This window comes from Pocillopora verrucosa, chromosome 1 (genome assembly GCF_036669915.1).
Source record: "Pocillopora verrucosa isolate sample1 chromosome 1, ASM3666991v2, whole genome shotgun sequence".
NCBI lineage: Eukaryota > Metazoa > Cnidaria > Anthozoa > Scleractinia > Pocilloporidae > Pocillopora > Pocillopora verrucosa.
In genome coordinates this window covers 15,153,532-15,167,198 of record NC_089312.1, presented here as the reverse complement: position 1 = coordinate 15,167,198, position 13,667 = coordinate 15,153,532, and the positions used below count along the sequence as shown (strand labels likewise).

Below are 13,667 nucleotides of genomic sequence, written 5' to 3'. Positions count from 1 at the left end.
GGTAAGTGAGTTGTTGTTCGTGTCTCTCCGGATTTAACAGTTTCTCCAAATTGTTACTGATATTTTCAGGTAAGTGGGAAAACTGATTTTGAAAATAAAATCTTTATTTTAAGATCTTATTCCTTAATAGAGTTAGAACCGTGAAAATCTGCTGTACAAAAGGATAGATGCGTTGTGTTGCTTAGCAACAAGGAATAGAGAGAACGGACAAAATGGCGAATGTCACAACACCCGGTGGCTTTTCGACTCCTTACAACACAGGTACCCAATTTTAGTTTAGTGATACGGTTTGTTTTAATGATAGAAGCTTTCTTGTATCTTTAAGCGTTAAAACATGTATAACCTGTGAGCTTTTGTGTATTACATGGAGTTTTCTATTTTGTTGTTCAAGGTTGTGGTTTACTATCTTAGAAATAATTTCGCCGCAATTGCAGATAATTACAGATAAATCTATCACATGCAGTGTTGACTGATTTTAGGGGATGAGAAATTCTTCACATTAATGCGAACTATAAGAATTTCACTAACTTAGACAGTTATCATTTCTGCCATTATGTAGGAGCTATTTCTTAGTCTTATAATTTTAAGCCTCCAAATGTTGTATGCTTTGTGACCCGAGTTAACGGATACGACATACGTGCTTCTGTTGCCTTAAGCTACTGTGCTAGACAGTTTTTAGAAGATGAAACCTCATTAAACGAAACTAAACTAAGTGCAAAATACTCTAAACTCCGAAAAGATTAAATCTGAAACTACGTGTACAAATACCACAAGATTGTTATACCTGGCGACTCTGTTTACATATTGTACGATTACAAATTAATAATTAGCAGCACATCCTTTATGCTCGTTCCACGTTCCGGTGTTTTGTGGTTACCGATAATTATGCTTAATAACTGTGGTTTCAGTTTTGTTGTTGGTTGATCTATCGATGTCAACTGGCTGACTGCTAAAGATCTCGTACCATAATTCATAAGTGTAGCATAGCTATGCTACACTTATGAATCTGTAAGAGAAGTCAGTATTTGCGTGTAGTGCAGTATCGAGTCATATTTACAGTTTACCACACTGTGACAGAATACCAGTCTTCCTTCATAATATTATTAATTGTTGTGTAGTTACTGTCAACAAAGTGCAACCATGGTCTGGGGTAGAGGGGAGTCATTAAATAGCTGAATGAGAAATGAGATTAGTGTCTTGTTTAAGAAAGACATATGATAATAATCAAACAAAATAACAGTAACAAAATGTTTAGGCATAATTGACTAAAAGTAGCTCCAAAAGTAATGGTAATAGGACTGAATGGAGTCTAATTTGATCTGTACCTAATCATACAAGTGATTTTTTAATTACCATTATGATTATAGACAGAAGGGAACAAAACAAAGTCCTGAAACCAATACATCAAAACTATACAAAAAAAGTTGTGGAACAAACTAGCCATTTGTCATACTTTATTAAAAATACATTAGTTTCCTCAACAAAGAAAGTCACAACAGAGTGTGAAAATGATGCTTGTTGTTGACTTACACACATAAAGCAAACACTTTCCATGCAATTACAAGCTTCATAAGTACACTGTACATGGACACTGTCCTGTTAGGGCTCAAATCAGGCTGATGATAACCAATCATGTCTGAGAGTTTTGTTATAGTTTTGATTAATGATGATATTAGGATGAAGTGGAGTCCAATTCAGTCTGTACTCATATGAGTGATTAACAAAATTGGACTCACACTTTGCAGTCATCCAATTTGTTAATCATGAGACAGTATGATTATATAGACAGAATTGGACAACACAAAGTCCTGTCACCAATTAATCAAAATTATGACAAAATTTGAGAAAGCAACTAGACATCGGTTATTCATTTTCATTAAAAAAATTGTTAACTCTGCAAGATTTAAGAGAACAGCATGTGCACATGGTGTGTTCTGTCCTCTTACCTAGGCATGAGGCGTTAATTGTCCCTTTAACTGTCCTATTACACTATACAATTACAAATTACAAATTACACATACACCATCTTATTAGTGCTCCAATTGGGCAGGTGATAACCATTCATGTTTAAGGATTTTGTTATAGTTTTGATTAGTATGTGTATTGTACTTGCTGCTTCAGTGTATTTAGACCAGTGTATGTAGGGTTTATTTTCATCAGGAATAAAGTCCTATGTTTTTAACTTATTTTCATGATATATATATTGGATATTTATAGTTTCTCTAATTTGTTATAGTTTTGAATTAGAGTTAACAAGACCTTAAGTGCTTTTTAATTCTGTCTTCAATCATACTCATGTTAAACAAATCACTGACTCAAACACGAGGGTCAACTGATTATACTAATTATTAAAATAATGGCAGATTGAATTAGACATAACTCAGTCCTAATACTATTATAAAATGATGCTAGACAACCAGGTTTTGCTCAGTACAGCTTTTGAGCATAGTGCATTTACCCTTAACACACTAACGACAGTATGCATAATTATTCTCCAAACTGTTTTCTATTTGTTTAACATTATTGAGAGTCTCATAAAGTTGATTGATCATTTCCTTTATTCTTGTGTCCTTAATGTTTGATTCAGGGATGATATTGTAAGGAGAAATTAGATGCTAGTCTATCTTAGGAATCAAAGGGTTAAAATAAGAATTTTTTCTTTCAGTTGCAGGCAGTGTGTCCCCAACCAAAGCACATGGAGCAGAATTCTTTGCTGTGGCATCAGGGGTTCAGATTCCTTATGTAGGAAGAGATGAAACTGGACTCAATGTTAGCAGAATTAGCACACCTCCATTTTCTGAAGAATATCCTTCAAGACTAGCTTATAGCTCTTCAGCTCCACTAGCACCACAGCTCTCAATCCCTCAGCAGCCCAAGGTATCAACTAAGGGACAGCCTCAAACAAAACTTGCAGATGTGTTTTCTCAGTTTCACCCTGTTACTGACAAAAGTAGCAAGGACATAAGCAAATCCTATTTGAAGAAAATTAGCTCAGGGCTAGCCTTTAATGAAGATGTGTTACATGATCGTGCACCCCATACATTACCTTATAGGGAGGATGAGTTGAATGTTTTATTCAGAACTGGAGGGTTAAGCCATGCTAAAGGAAACATTGTTGGAGTTGTTGGACGCCATGACCCACGCGGTGCTGTAAGAAAGCATGCTTTGTGCCACTTGAAGGGACCCAGGAAACTTAAACCCTTGAGACGATCAAAAACAACACCAGCGTCATGTGTTACAGATAAAGGAAAGCTCATTTCAGCAACATCTAATGTGAAAGGATCACTATCGTCTACAGATAAATTAGCATCAAAACAACCATCAAAGCATGAATGGGATGAATTTGTCCTGGCTTGCTTGAGCAAATCAACAGCTCAGTGGATTATAAATGAACAGTCATCAGGGAATGACAAGGATAGACTTAGAAGCTTTTTTGCAAAAAGGATCAAGGAAAAAGAAGACGAGCTACATGTAGCATCAGACAATTCCCTGGCACCAGATGCAGACGAGAGAACACAGACCTCAGCAAAGAAAGAGCCAAAAGCAAAAAAGTCACAGCAAGCCCTAGAAATTCATTACACTCCTTCTTTCACTCTTCCTTCTTCTGTAGGGAGCAAGAAACTCCAAAGTGAGAACATATTTCAGCAGGAATTGCTTGGTGGTGCACAACCTGTTCCTTCCAAAAAACCTTCAGAATCCAGTTATATTGTGCTTGATACCAATGAGAAACTCAAATTCAAGAAGCAATTGCAGGAGAATTATCCCAAGGAATCCAAGGTTTGGTATTCCAGTGAGAGAACATCTGGAAAGAAAAAAGTGAGATCACAACAGAAACCCAAAAAGTTGGTGAAAGGGTTACAACGATGGCAGGAACTACCAGTAGTTGTACAGGTATATGACTGTTGTGGTTCAAATGTCTTCTAAGTTTAGAATTTTTTTAATCAGTTTGCTTATATACATGTAATCCATTGTCTTGTGTTCATCTTATCTAATAATCTGACACAAAGGAACAGAAAAGTCAAACTGGTGTGAAAAGTTTTAAACCGAGAAAACAGGCCACATAAATTATTAACTGCTCTCCTGTTGATGTTAGTGAGTCAATGTCTCAATATTTTATTTTGTCGATGCTTTCACCCAAGATATCATTTAGTAATTATCCTTACTCAGTCTGCCATATAATTCTTTTGATGTTAGTTTTGGAGGATTTTGTTTTGGATCAACTAATAATCCCCTAATTATTATTTTTCTTTATTCTCAACACTGTCTGTTTGATATTGTATTGATATATAGTAAGGAGAAATTCTGTCTTGGTCACTTGTGGGAGAAAGGGTAAAATTATAATATTTTCATTCTTCTGGAGTTATTTTAATCTGAAAGATATAGCCATTAATTTTTGTTTGGGTATAAATTTAACCCAATGAAAACTCAAATATTCTGCTTCAAATTTTTGTATATTCTTTAGGATGATAATTATGTGCCTGTCATGAAAGACTCCAATGTTGATGTAAAAGCCTTGAGTAATGCTTACAGGGAAAAGAAAAAGATACGCGATGACTCAAATGTGGTCAAGATTGGTAAGAAACAGAAGTTGTTTTTAAATTTGTTGAAGCATATAACAATTACATGTAGTTTTGATTCTACAGATTAAGTTTCAAAGTAAGGATATAGAGTGTTGCCTGCAGTGTGCAAATGTAGTTTCTGGGTTGTATCATTTTAAGATCTCCAGAAATTGCATGGTTGATGATGCATGCACAATCAAGGTGATTGGGTTCTCCAAAAAGTATGCGGAAGTGTGCATGTTTTATGTAGGTCAGAAAAGAGCATTTTTAATAGCAAATTGTTTCTCTAAATCTAACCATATGATCTACATTTAACCTGATTTTTTAATGTTATTAATTGTACATCTTCAACATTGATCTTCAGAGGATGTGTCATCAAAATCTGAAATATGAGCTGATAACTGAGAACCAATCAGAACACTAGAGATGCAAAATCCGTAGTGACAATTTAATAAAAAAAAAAATTAATACTTTTGTCCTTATACATGTATGTTGTTTTTTTTTCTTTTCCAGTGGAGGAGTGGAGATCCAAGTGGTTTCTAGAACGTCGTTGGCAAAAATGTGGGACAGATGAGCTTATCAAGGCTATGAATGACATCAATGACCATGTTAGACTGGCAGCAGTGTCGGCATGCAGTAAGGCCGCTGAACTGCGACAGATCAAAAAGGACAAGCACCATCTAGGTAAGCATACCTTACATGTATGTGTAGCTGTCCCAACCCCTGTGTGGAAATTTTGGATGTGTTGTCTCACAGGGATGCTGTTAATAACCAGCATCTACTGCTACACCTTTACCAAGTACAAAAATCTAAGAATATTATATTTTTTTTAGTGTTCTGATGGTTTTGATAGCCCTCAAAATCTGTAAAATCAATTAGAAAACCACTTTTAAATGCCAAAGGAAACATACAAGTCCAGTTCAACTAAAATCCCAAGTCCACTTTTTTTCGTAAGTGCGAAAAAACATATAACGTCATTAAAATTTTAAAAATTTGGATTAACCCACTTGAACCAACCAACCAGTTTGAACTAAAAAAATGAAACAAGGTTTGTAATTGCGTGTACCAGGGTGTAAGTGCCAACTAAGTTCTTTCAAAGTTTTTTATCAATTACATAAATGCAGAAAGGTTGCAACATTTAGACTTGTGCAAAATAACACATACTACAAATTGGGAAGGAGAATCTTAGGAATGATTTAAAATAATGTTTATTTCATTGATATATTTTCTCTTTTTTATTGTGTAGGGATTGTTCTGGACAAGTCAAAGACACCAAGCCCACCGTTGGAAGCAGTGTTGGAACCTGAACTCATAGAGACTATCACAAAGCTGTTAGACGACAGAAACTCGCAAGTCAAGGTTGCTGCTTCTATTACACTGTATTCACTGAACAGACCCAGTGACAAGGTAAATACCTTTTACCCTTAAACAATGAATGATTACCCTTGGGTTGGAGAGGCATCAGATCTTGATTAAATAATACATGTAATTCTTGAGTTGACAAGATAGAAGATGGTGTCATTATAACTACAAACATTGCTCACTCTTGAGAGATACATGCACCCATAGGATAAAAATTTTTTCCATGCGCAGCGGTGTAGTATTCTCTATTTCACTTTAGAGGGTACAGCTTTTTTACCTGCACCAGCTGCCCGGCAGATTACCCGCACCACATCGGTACTGTGCAGTCAATGTTATGGCGTGATTAAAACGTCTGCTGTTGATAGTGTCTGATAATTTAATATAAGAACCCTGTGGTTGTTGTCAATTTACCTACATTTGTATGAGGATAATTTTGTTATTCATTGAAATCTTATAAATCACTTATCAGGCTAAATCCATTCTTTTATGGGCCATGGAGCACGGAGGCCCCCCTGAAAAGTGGGCAGCGACACAGTGCTTAGCGCTGAGTGGAGTAATCACAGATAAAATCATCGTTGAGCTTGTAAATCACCTGCATGCTGATAACGCTGTGAGAACAGAAAAGGCAGGAACTTTGTTAGCAAAGCTGAGTCAGCAGTCGGTGAGTTTTCAGAGTATAATTGGTGTAAAGACGTTTAGTTATGAAACTTCAAATTCTGTTGGATAAATTTTGTGTTTTCTGTACGTAAGTCATTAAAATGTTATGAAGAAGGAGTACCTATTTTAATAATAAATCTGGTAGAGCTGAAAAGAGTACTGTATGTGCTATTCAGCTTAAAGATAAGCGATCTAAAACTTCCGAGTAAAACGCGTATAGTACGTGTATTAGACTAAACTGTGGGTCCTGTGACTACTCATATATTAACTCGTGTATACGTGAAAGAGAAATTGTAACTTAACCATTTTATTTGATAAAAACTATAAACTGGATACATATTGCTTTGTTCTTCGAACAACCCTTGAAGTAAATAACATGTAGATCTTTTTTTTTCTTTCCTTTTTGAAGGATGTTGTTCAGTCATTAATTGCAGAATTGCTAAACAGCAATAGCTGGAAAGACCGTGTAACAGCTTGTGCTGTCATTCCGAAACTAAAGGGAGGAGTTAATAAGGTTTGCTGTGCTTAAATTAATTGATCTACAAACTTATGGTTTCTTATAGCGGTTTATAGATTTAAAATTTCTGATGTTAGTGGAAAACTCAGAAACTATGAACACCACAAATATTTTTGGGATTGTGATTTTGTTTCTAGGGAAGCGCTAATCACGCAAACAGGAGAACGCGAACGCCAAGGGTAATTTGTTTGTGGTTCAGGTTCGCTTGCGTTTCATGACCTTTATAGTATTTAGTAGATACACAAATGGTCTGTCAAAATCAAAGCAAAGTGTTCACGTTTTTCTGAGTTGCACCGTAAAACGTCTCAAGTACATGTGCTTTTGATGAGTAGCTCTCTAGGAAACATTCACGGCTAATGCACATGCATATAATTAATATATGTTGTGCGTTTATGTGCGTTTTTCGGTTAACGTATATCTGAGCGGTACTGTAGATGCCATCAGGAATCTGCAAACTCAAGGAGAAAGTTGTTATAGTCTATTACTAGAAGTCTGTAAATTTTAGCCCCATTTTCGAGAAGTTGTATTTTGGGCATTACGTTCCTTGGTATGCTTACTTGATGTTTGTCTTGAGCTTAATTTGTAGGAAAACGGATGATATTCGGACATTTCCTGCTCCTACAAAATTAACCGCGGCATGAATAAAGCAAAATGTACCATAAAGACACCCTGTAATTAGTAGCTGCCTGTTCAGGGTGTCATTCAGATTAATTTCCTTTGTTAAACGGAACATAAAATCATTGCTACTGTAATTTCGTTGGTAGGATATGACTCAGAAGCTGTCTTATCTGATGTGGAATGACTGGAACAAAGATGTTCGCTCAGCCGCTGCACAGGCTCTCGGGAGAACTGGAAATGGCAAGGTACACGTAATGTAAGCTTTGCATGATGTTTGGAGGTGGCCGAGCGATTTGAAACATAGGACGAGGACAGAAATCCAGCCAAGCGCATACCCCGCTAACTTTAGTTTTCCAAAACAGTCTTAGCGTAGTTCATGGGCACGAAAAAAGTTCTCTGTAATCGCAACACTTTCCATTGTGTCCGTAATCGATTTGTTTTAAAGAGTACATGTACGTGTAAATGGACTGTTGGTAAAAAGACGTCATTCAAGATATCATTTCGCCAAGCGCGTTCCTAATGAGACGATTTCTCAGGAGATCCCAAGAATATCACGTGATAATTTGTCAAGACATTGATTGTTTTATTCTACGATGGCCCTGAATCTTCTTGTGGGTATACTTATCCGTTGTCCCTCTAAAATGCCAACGCTGTATGATTGAGAGAGATCACCTTATGATACTTCCAAGACCTGCAGTATCTGAAATCAACTCACGAGAGGCAATGTCGAACAGACACTAGACCCAGTTTGAGATTTCCATGAGGGAATGTGTGTTTGAAACTAACTGTTTCTAATTTTCTGATTTATTTTGTAATGCAGGCAAAGAGTATTTTTCCCATATCTTTGAGCCCATGATGTCGAAACATAAGTTGCTTTGAACAAGAATGGGCTTTGAATTATCGTCTGAGATAGTTCTCTCGTTAACTGTGCTGGAAAGTTGGTTTCCACTGCGTTTCGTTGGAGGCACGACTCAGAATGTTATTTTTCATTTGGGGCTGATAAAATCTGTAACTGTTTTCCTTTTCGCACAACAGCTTGTCCATGATGCACTGCGTGAAAGAATACTCACCGGAAATGAGCGGGTTAAAGTGGACGCTTTGAAAAAGGTAGCAATTTGCCTTCATATCGTTTTAGTAGGGGTGTTTGGATTGTTGATAACAGCGGCATTTAATCGAATTAATCTGTGTAATTCCAAGCAAAATTTATCTTTCACCTGGTAAATTTATTTCACTTTGACTCTAATTGTTACTGGTATTAGTGTTAAGGGCAAATCAAAAGCAATCCTAGACTACTTTCAACGCTCAATTGAAAATTGCTCGAAAACCAATCGCGACTTGCTCATTTGCGTGTCACATTTGCTTACTTTTAGTTTTCATAAGCTTCTTCAGATACTTCTCTATATTCTGACAGTTGTGTACACCCTGTACTTTGGTTTTTGTTTCACTTCTCACGATTGAAAAAGGCTTTATTTGCGTGTTCCATTACATGTTGTGTTATTTCTCTCGCAGTTGTCAAACCTCGGCATAATGACGGCCCGTCTTTTGCCAGCCTTACAGGAGTGCTTTAAGAGTGAATATGTATCTGTTAGAATCGAAGCTGCTATGGTATGTGATACGTGAGAGACTTAAATTTCCCTAATTGAGGCTGTAGGGTACTTTATCTCTCTGCAAGTGTTCTAGGTTGTTTTCTTTAACGTGTCAGCTTTATGAAAAAAAAAACCCTATTTGTAGAGTCAGATTTATGGAGATGACTTGCAGTGAAAATTTAATATGAGCAGCTGTGGAAGACAAGCCATCTCGTGGATTTGCTACTGATGAAAATCCAGTTTTTTCTCCAGCTACAGGTTTTTAAGGGAATACCTAGTGAGGCCAGTTTTGTTTCATTTGACTTGATGGGCACAATACTAGTAGAAAGAATGAGAGTGTAGTGTTCACGTTAAAATTAATAGTCACATGTTATCCTTCTTGGTTCCTTGATTTGTTTGAGTTTATTACGATGTAACTCGGTTTCGATTATCCTGAGCAAGAACGCCCTAACTTTCATTGTGCATGTACACCTGTAGTAGATCTCTTAATATTCTCCTGGTACTCAAGTTTCGTAGTGAACTTGCTATGTGACTGTAAAGTTGTATGTGTCATTGGATCTTTTGCTCTTCAGGCCGCCGGTAAGCTGAATATCACAGATAAGGGTGTACTAAGTTCACTGCTTCGTTTGGCGAGTGACGACAACAGCTGGAAAGTCAAAGCACATACAATAAAAGGTGAGAAATCAGACCCCAGTTGTTCGAAGGCTGAATAACGCTATCCACTACTTAAGTCGCTATCTGGAATAGCGCAGTACGTTTTGTTAACACTTCCGTATCCGTTGGATAGCGTTATCTGCCCTTTTATCCAAGATCTCGAAGTTAAGAACTTCCAGCAAGAGTGTAAAGTGGTTCACAAACTCTCGTATCCTATTGCTTGGCGAGATGTTTTTGCCTTTTGCTCAGCAGGTTCCTAAAGAGTATAGATCATTGGTGATTCAAACACTTACTCCTTACAATATCAATACCATATTAAGCGGACAGGCGATGAGGAAAAAGAAAAGTATCAATTAGGGGATTATTACTTGATCCAATAACGAATTCTCCAAATAAACATCGTATGAATTGTATGGCAAACAGCAAGGAGAATTACCCATTAGATCTTGGGAGTGAAGGGTCAGTTAGAATCGGTCGTTGCATCCTCTTTATTTTCAGTACATATAATGAGATCCATTCTTTTCAAACTTCAGTCCTCGTTATTTCTTTTTGTCAATGGTTATTTTTGTTTGAATTTATCAGTGAATACGAGAGAATTTTTTTATAAGTAATATTTTATTTTGACACGGCAAGGCAACATAAATTCCAGGTGTAAACGCCTCTGACAATGAGCTCTTAATTTCATTGTGTGAACCTTAGACATCCTAACGTCAGTATGCACATTCTCTATGCTGTTCTCTATGCATTTCCTAAGGTGCTGACAAGGAGAATTTGTTCAACAATCAAAAGCTTCTTTAGTTAGCGATTATTTCTTTCATTCTCGTGACCTTAATGTATGAATCAGGGGCGTAATGTAGGGAGAAATTAGATGTTAGTCACTCTTAGGGGTCAATTGGTTGAAGTGAAGGTAGGCTTATGTGTGTCTTAGAGGGCTTGAGACAGTCCGAACTCACAGTCTTGCCCTTGCCCTTTTTTGGTCGGATCAATATCAGTATCTGGGCAACTGCCCACCTACCCCTCCCCTAACCCAACATTAACCTTAACTTGTTGTCCATTGACTGTTGTTGAGTTAGGGGAGGGATAGTGGGTAGTTGCCCAGATACTGATATTGATCCCTTTTGTCTTACTTAGCCTTGGGGTCTATTGGAGTGGTCGATGAAAAGCTTATCGAGGTTCTGTTGTGGGCCATTCGTTATGAGAAGGTTCCCGCTGTACGCGCCGAGGCCTGTAACGCTGTAGCAGTGCTGGGCTTGAGAGATGAGCGGTTGCTTAACGTCCTTCAAGATCGCCTTGTTGTTGAGACCGAAGAAATTGTAAAGAGGTGAGAAAGTGTTTGTGATCTGCGCTGGATTATAAATGTTAAACCATGACAGTCACTTGTAGTAACCGCCAAACGGAAGTGTTTTTACTGCAGCTATATCTTGAAAACACTCTATGGAAATGCTGCACATAAGATAAAAATAGGGAATTACATCTTATCTTGATGCTTACTGCTTGGATTTGCTCTGATTTTGAGAGACTCTGCTTGAAGATTCAGTTTCTTTGTTCATAAAATGTTTTTGAGCGGCAAAGCTGGTAGATGGCACTCCTTATCAAATGAAAACCTTTTTGCGTTACGATTTGCAACAGTTTTATTTGTTTGTTTTATTTTATTTGTATGTGTATTTGTCCCTGTAAAGCAAACTCGTTTTAAGACTGCTAATATCTGGATGAGTGCTACTAGAGAAATTCTGACTCTTATACTCAGAGAAAATCTCAGGCATTCAGATTTTAAAAATTCCTGTTATCTTCCTTATTTTCAGAGAGGCGATCATCACATTGGAATCATTGGGTGTGGAACCAACTGGAGACCTAGAAATGGTGGAAGCTATCAGAAAAGAGGTCAGGCGATTATGTCGCAAAGACGCCATTGTCGCGCACATTTTACACGAAGATCACTCAGCTGAATACACTAGCGACTACAAACGTTTGTTCACCACTGACAATGTAGAAGGACTTCCCACGCGTGTAGCGTCACGCGCCACGAAACAAGGTTCACGAGCGGTGTCACGGGCGACCAGCGATTCCTCGCGAGGATGGGATCCAATACTAGCTGGTTATCAAGCGCGAGAGAGAATGTCCCGAGCACCAACCCCTGGTGATCTAGTCATGAGGCGCTCATTTTTGCCGTTGGATTTAAACAGTACATCATCTGAGAACAGCGTGGACATGAACTTGGAGACATGGGACGAGTTGTCCGAGAGTTCTCTGGACGAAGGGGAGTCTGGAAGCGAGACAGACCAGGATGAAGTGCGAGAGGAAGACACTGATATAAAAAACGAGAGAGATTTTCAAATCGAGAAGGGGATTCAATCGGTCGACGGAGGTGCTACCATCGCTAGTGTCACTTCACCGTCGAAGGTCGAATTTTCGGATGATCGAGGAGTTGAAAGTGCTTTGCCTTCGGCTCTCCAGGATGGAAATGGCGACCAAGATGGCGACACATTTTTTGAGCTCGAATCAAATAAGGACGATCCCGAACTTCTTAACCTTGCCGACGAAATCAGTGAACATAACGTTACTTCGTCAAATGAGTACCGATCTGAAGGAGGCATAGAATCTAATACAGGTCCTGTACCGTCCCGGGGCTGAATTCTGACCTCATGGACTAACGATATAACGACGATTGAATTAAGTTTTGTAATGACAGTTTCTTATCTTGTTTAAACTTGCAGTGTTCCACGCTGGTGATCCCCAGATTCTCTAGTGCAAAGAATACTATTTTTTTACGTCAACCGATTGTTCATGTTAATGTATATGTTATAACAGATTGATGTAAATAGAATGATGAATGATTTATTATAACATTATAAAGCGATGCTGAGTGTTATGAATTGGTTAGCCAATTAGACCCTGTCATCAATATGCAAATTCTCCATACTGTTCTTTATATATTTCCTGAGATGTTAGTCAGTCTTTAGGGTCAAAATCTTTGCTGTCCTCTTTTTATGCATTTCTGGAAGCCAAACCCGCCAATGTTTTATTGGATACAGTACCGCAAAACCTTTGTGACGTAATCCTCTGCAAAATCATAGTTCTGAAATAAGATTTCAATTTTATATCCAAGCCTTAACCCTTTCACTTTCAAGATTTCATTTGTTATCCTCCCCGCTGTCTACCATGCAACTCATGAGGTGTTAGTTCTGAGAATTTGGTATTGGATCAATAAATAATCCCCCTAATTCATTTTTCTTCATTGTCGTGACCTACCTGCTTAATATTGTGTTGACATTGTAAGGAGAAATTCTGTCTTTGTCAGTCATGGGATTTAAGGGTTAGTGTTGACCCCAGCTCTCCTAGGTTAATATTGGGCTTTGTTTTCTTTGATGGTTTATCATTGTATAGGGAGGGGGAAACCTGGGTATGATATCGAGGTGTCCTCGAAGTGGCTATGTAGAAACTCAGCGTAAACTAATTTCGTGCAAGGACAATTTATTCTCACATATTACGCAAATTTTGCTAAAATATTCGAACAGTGGAAATTCCCACACCCTCGTTCAGCACACGACAATTGATCTGATTGCACGCAAATCTGTTTGAATATCATCCGTTCGTCTTGGCCTGTGAGAAAGGCAGTACCAAGGCTGTTGATTGGCAAGGGTAACTACAGTCCTTGTTTAGGGAAAAAAGGAAAGAAAAAACATCGAACTAGAAGTTGTGAGCTAGAGTAAAAAA

The 13,667-nt window shown here is 37.7% G+C and overlaps 1 protein-coding gene across 1 annotated transcript; it reads left to right on the top strand.

The window, feature by feature from the left end:
• Window positions 1-121: 121 nt before the first annotated feature.
• Window positions 122-12,800, top strand: LOC131781699 (HEAT repeat-containing protein 4). Its single transcript, XM_059098414.2, has 13 exons — window positions 122-261; window positions 2,666-3,891; window positions 4,463-4,574; window positions 5,073-5,243; window positions 5,806-5,966; window positions 6,391-6,582; window positions 6,988-7,092; window positions 7,860-7,958; window positions 8,749-8,820; window positions 9,223-9,318; window positions 9,872-9,974; window positions 11,085-11,274; window positions 11,756-12,800. Exons 1-13 carry the CDS (start codon window positions 213-215, stop codon window positions 12,582-12,584), a joined length of 3,405 nt encoding a protein of 1,134 aa, XP_058954397.2. The 5' UTR covers window positions 122-212; the 3' UTR covers window positions 12,585-12,800.
• Window positions 12,801-13,667: the final 867 nt, after the last annotated feature.

Coding starts and splice junctions, on each gene's coding strand:
- LOC131781699 (XM_059098414.2), top strand. CDS start 213: ATGGCGAATGTCACAACACCCGGTGGCTTTTCGACTCCTTACAACACA. Junction 6,583..6,987: donor CAAAGCTGAGTCAGCAGTCG/GTGAGTTTTCAG, acceptor TCCTTTTTGAAG/GATGTTGTTCAGTCATTAAT. Junction 9,319..9,871: donor TTAGAATCGAAGCTGCTATG/GTATGTGATACG, acceptor TTTGCTCTTCAG/GCCGCCGGTAAGCTGAATAT.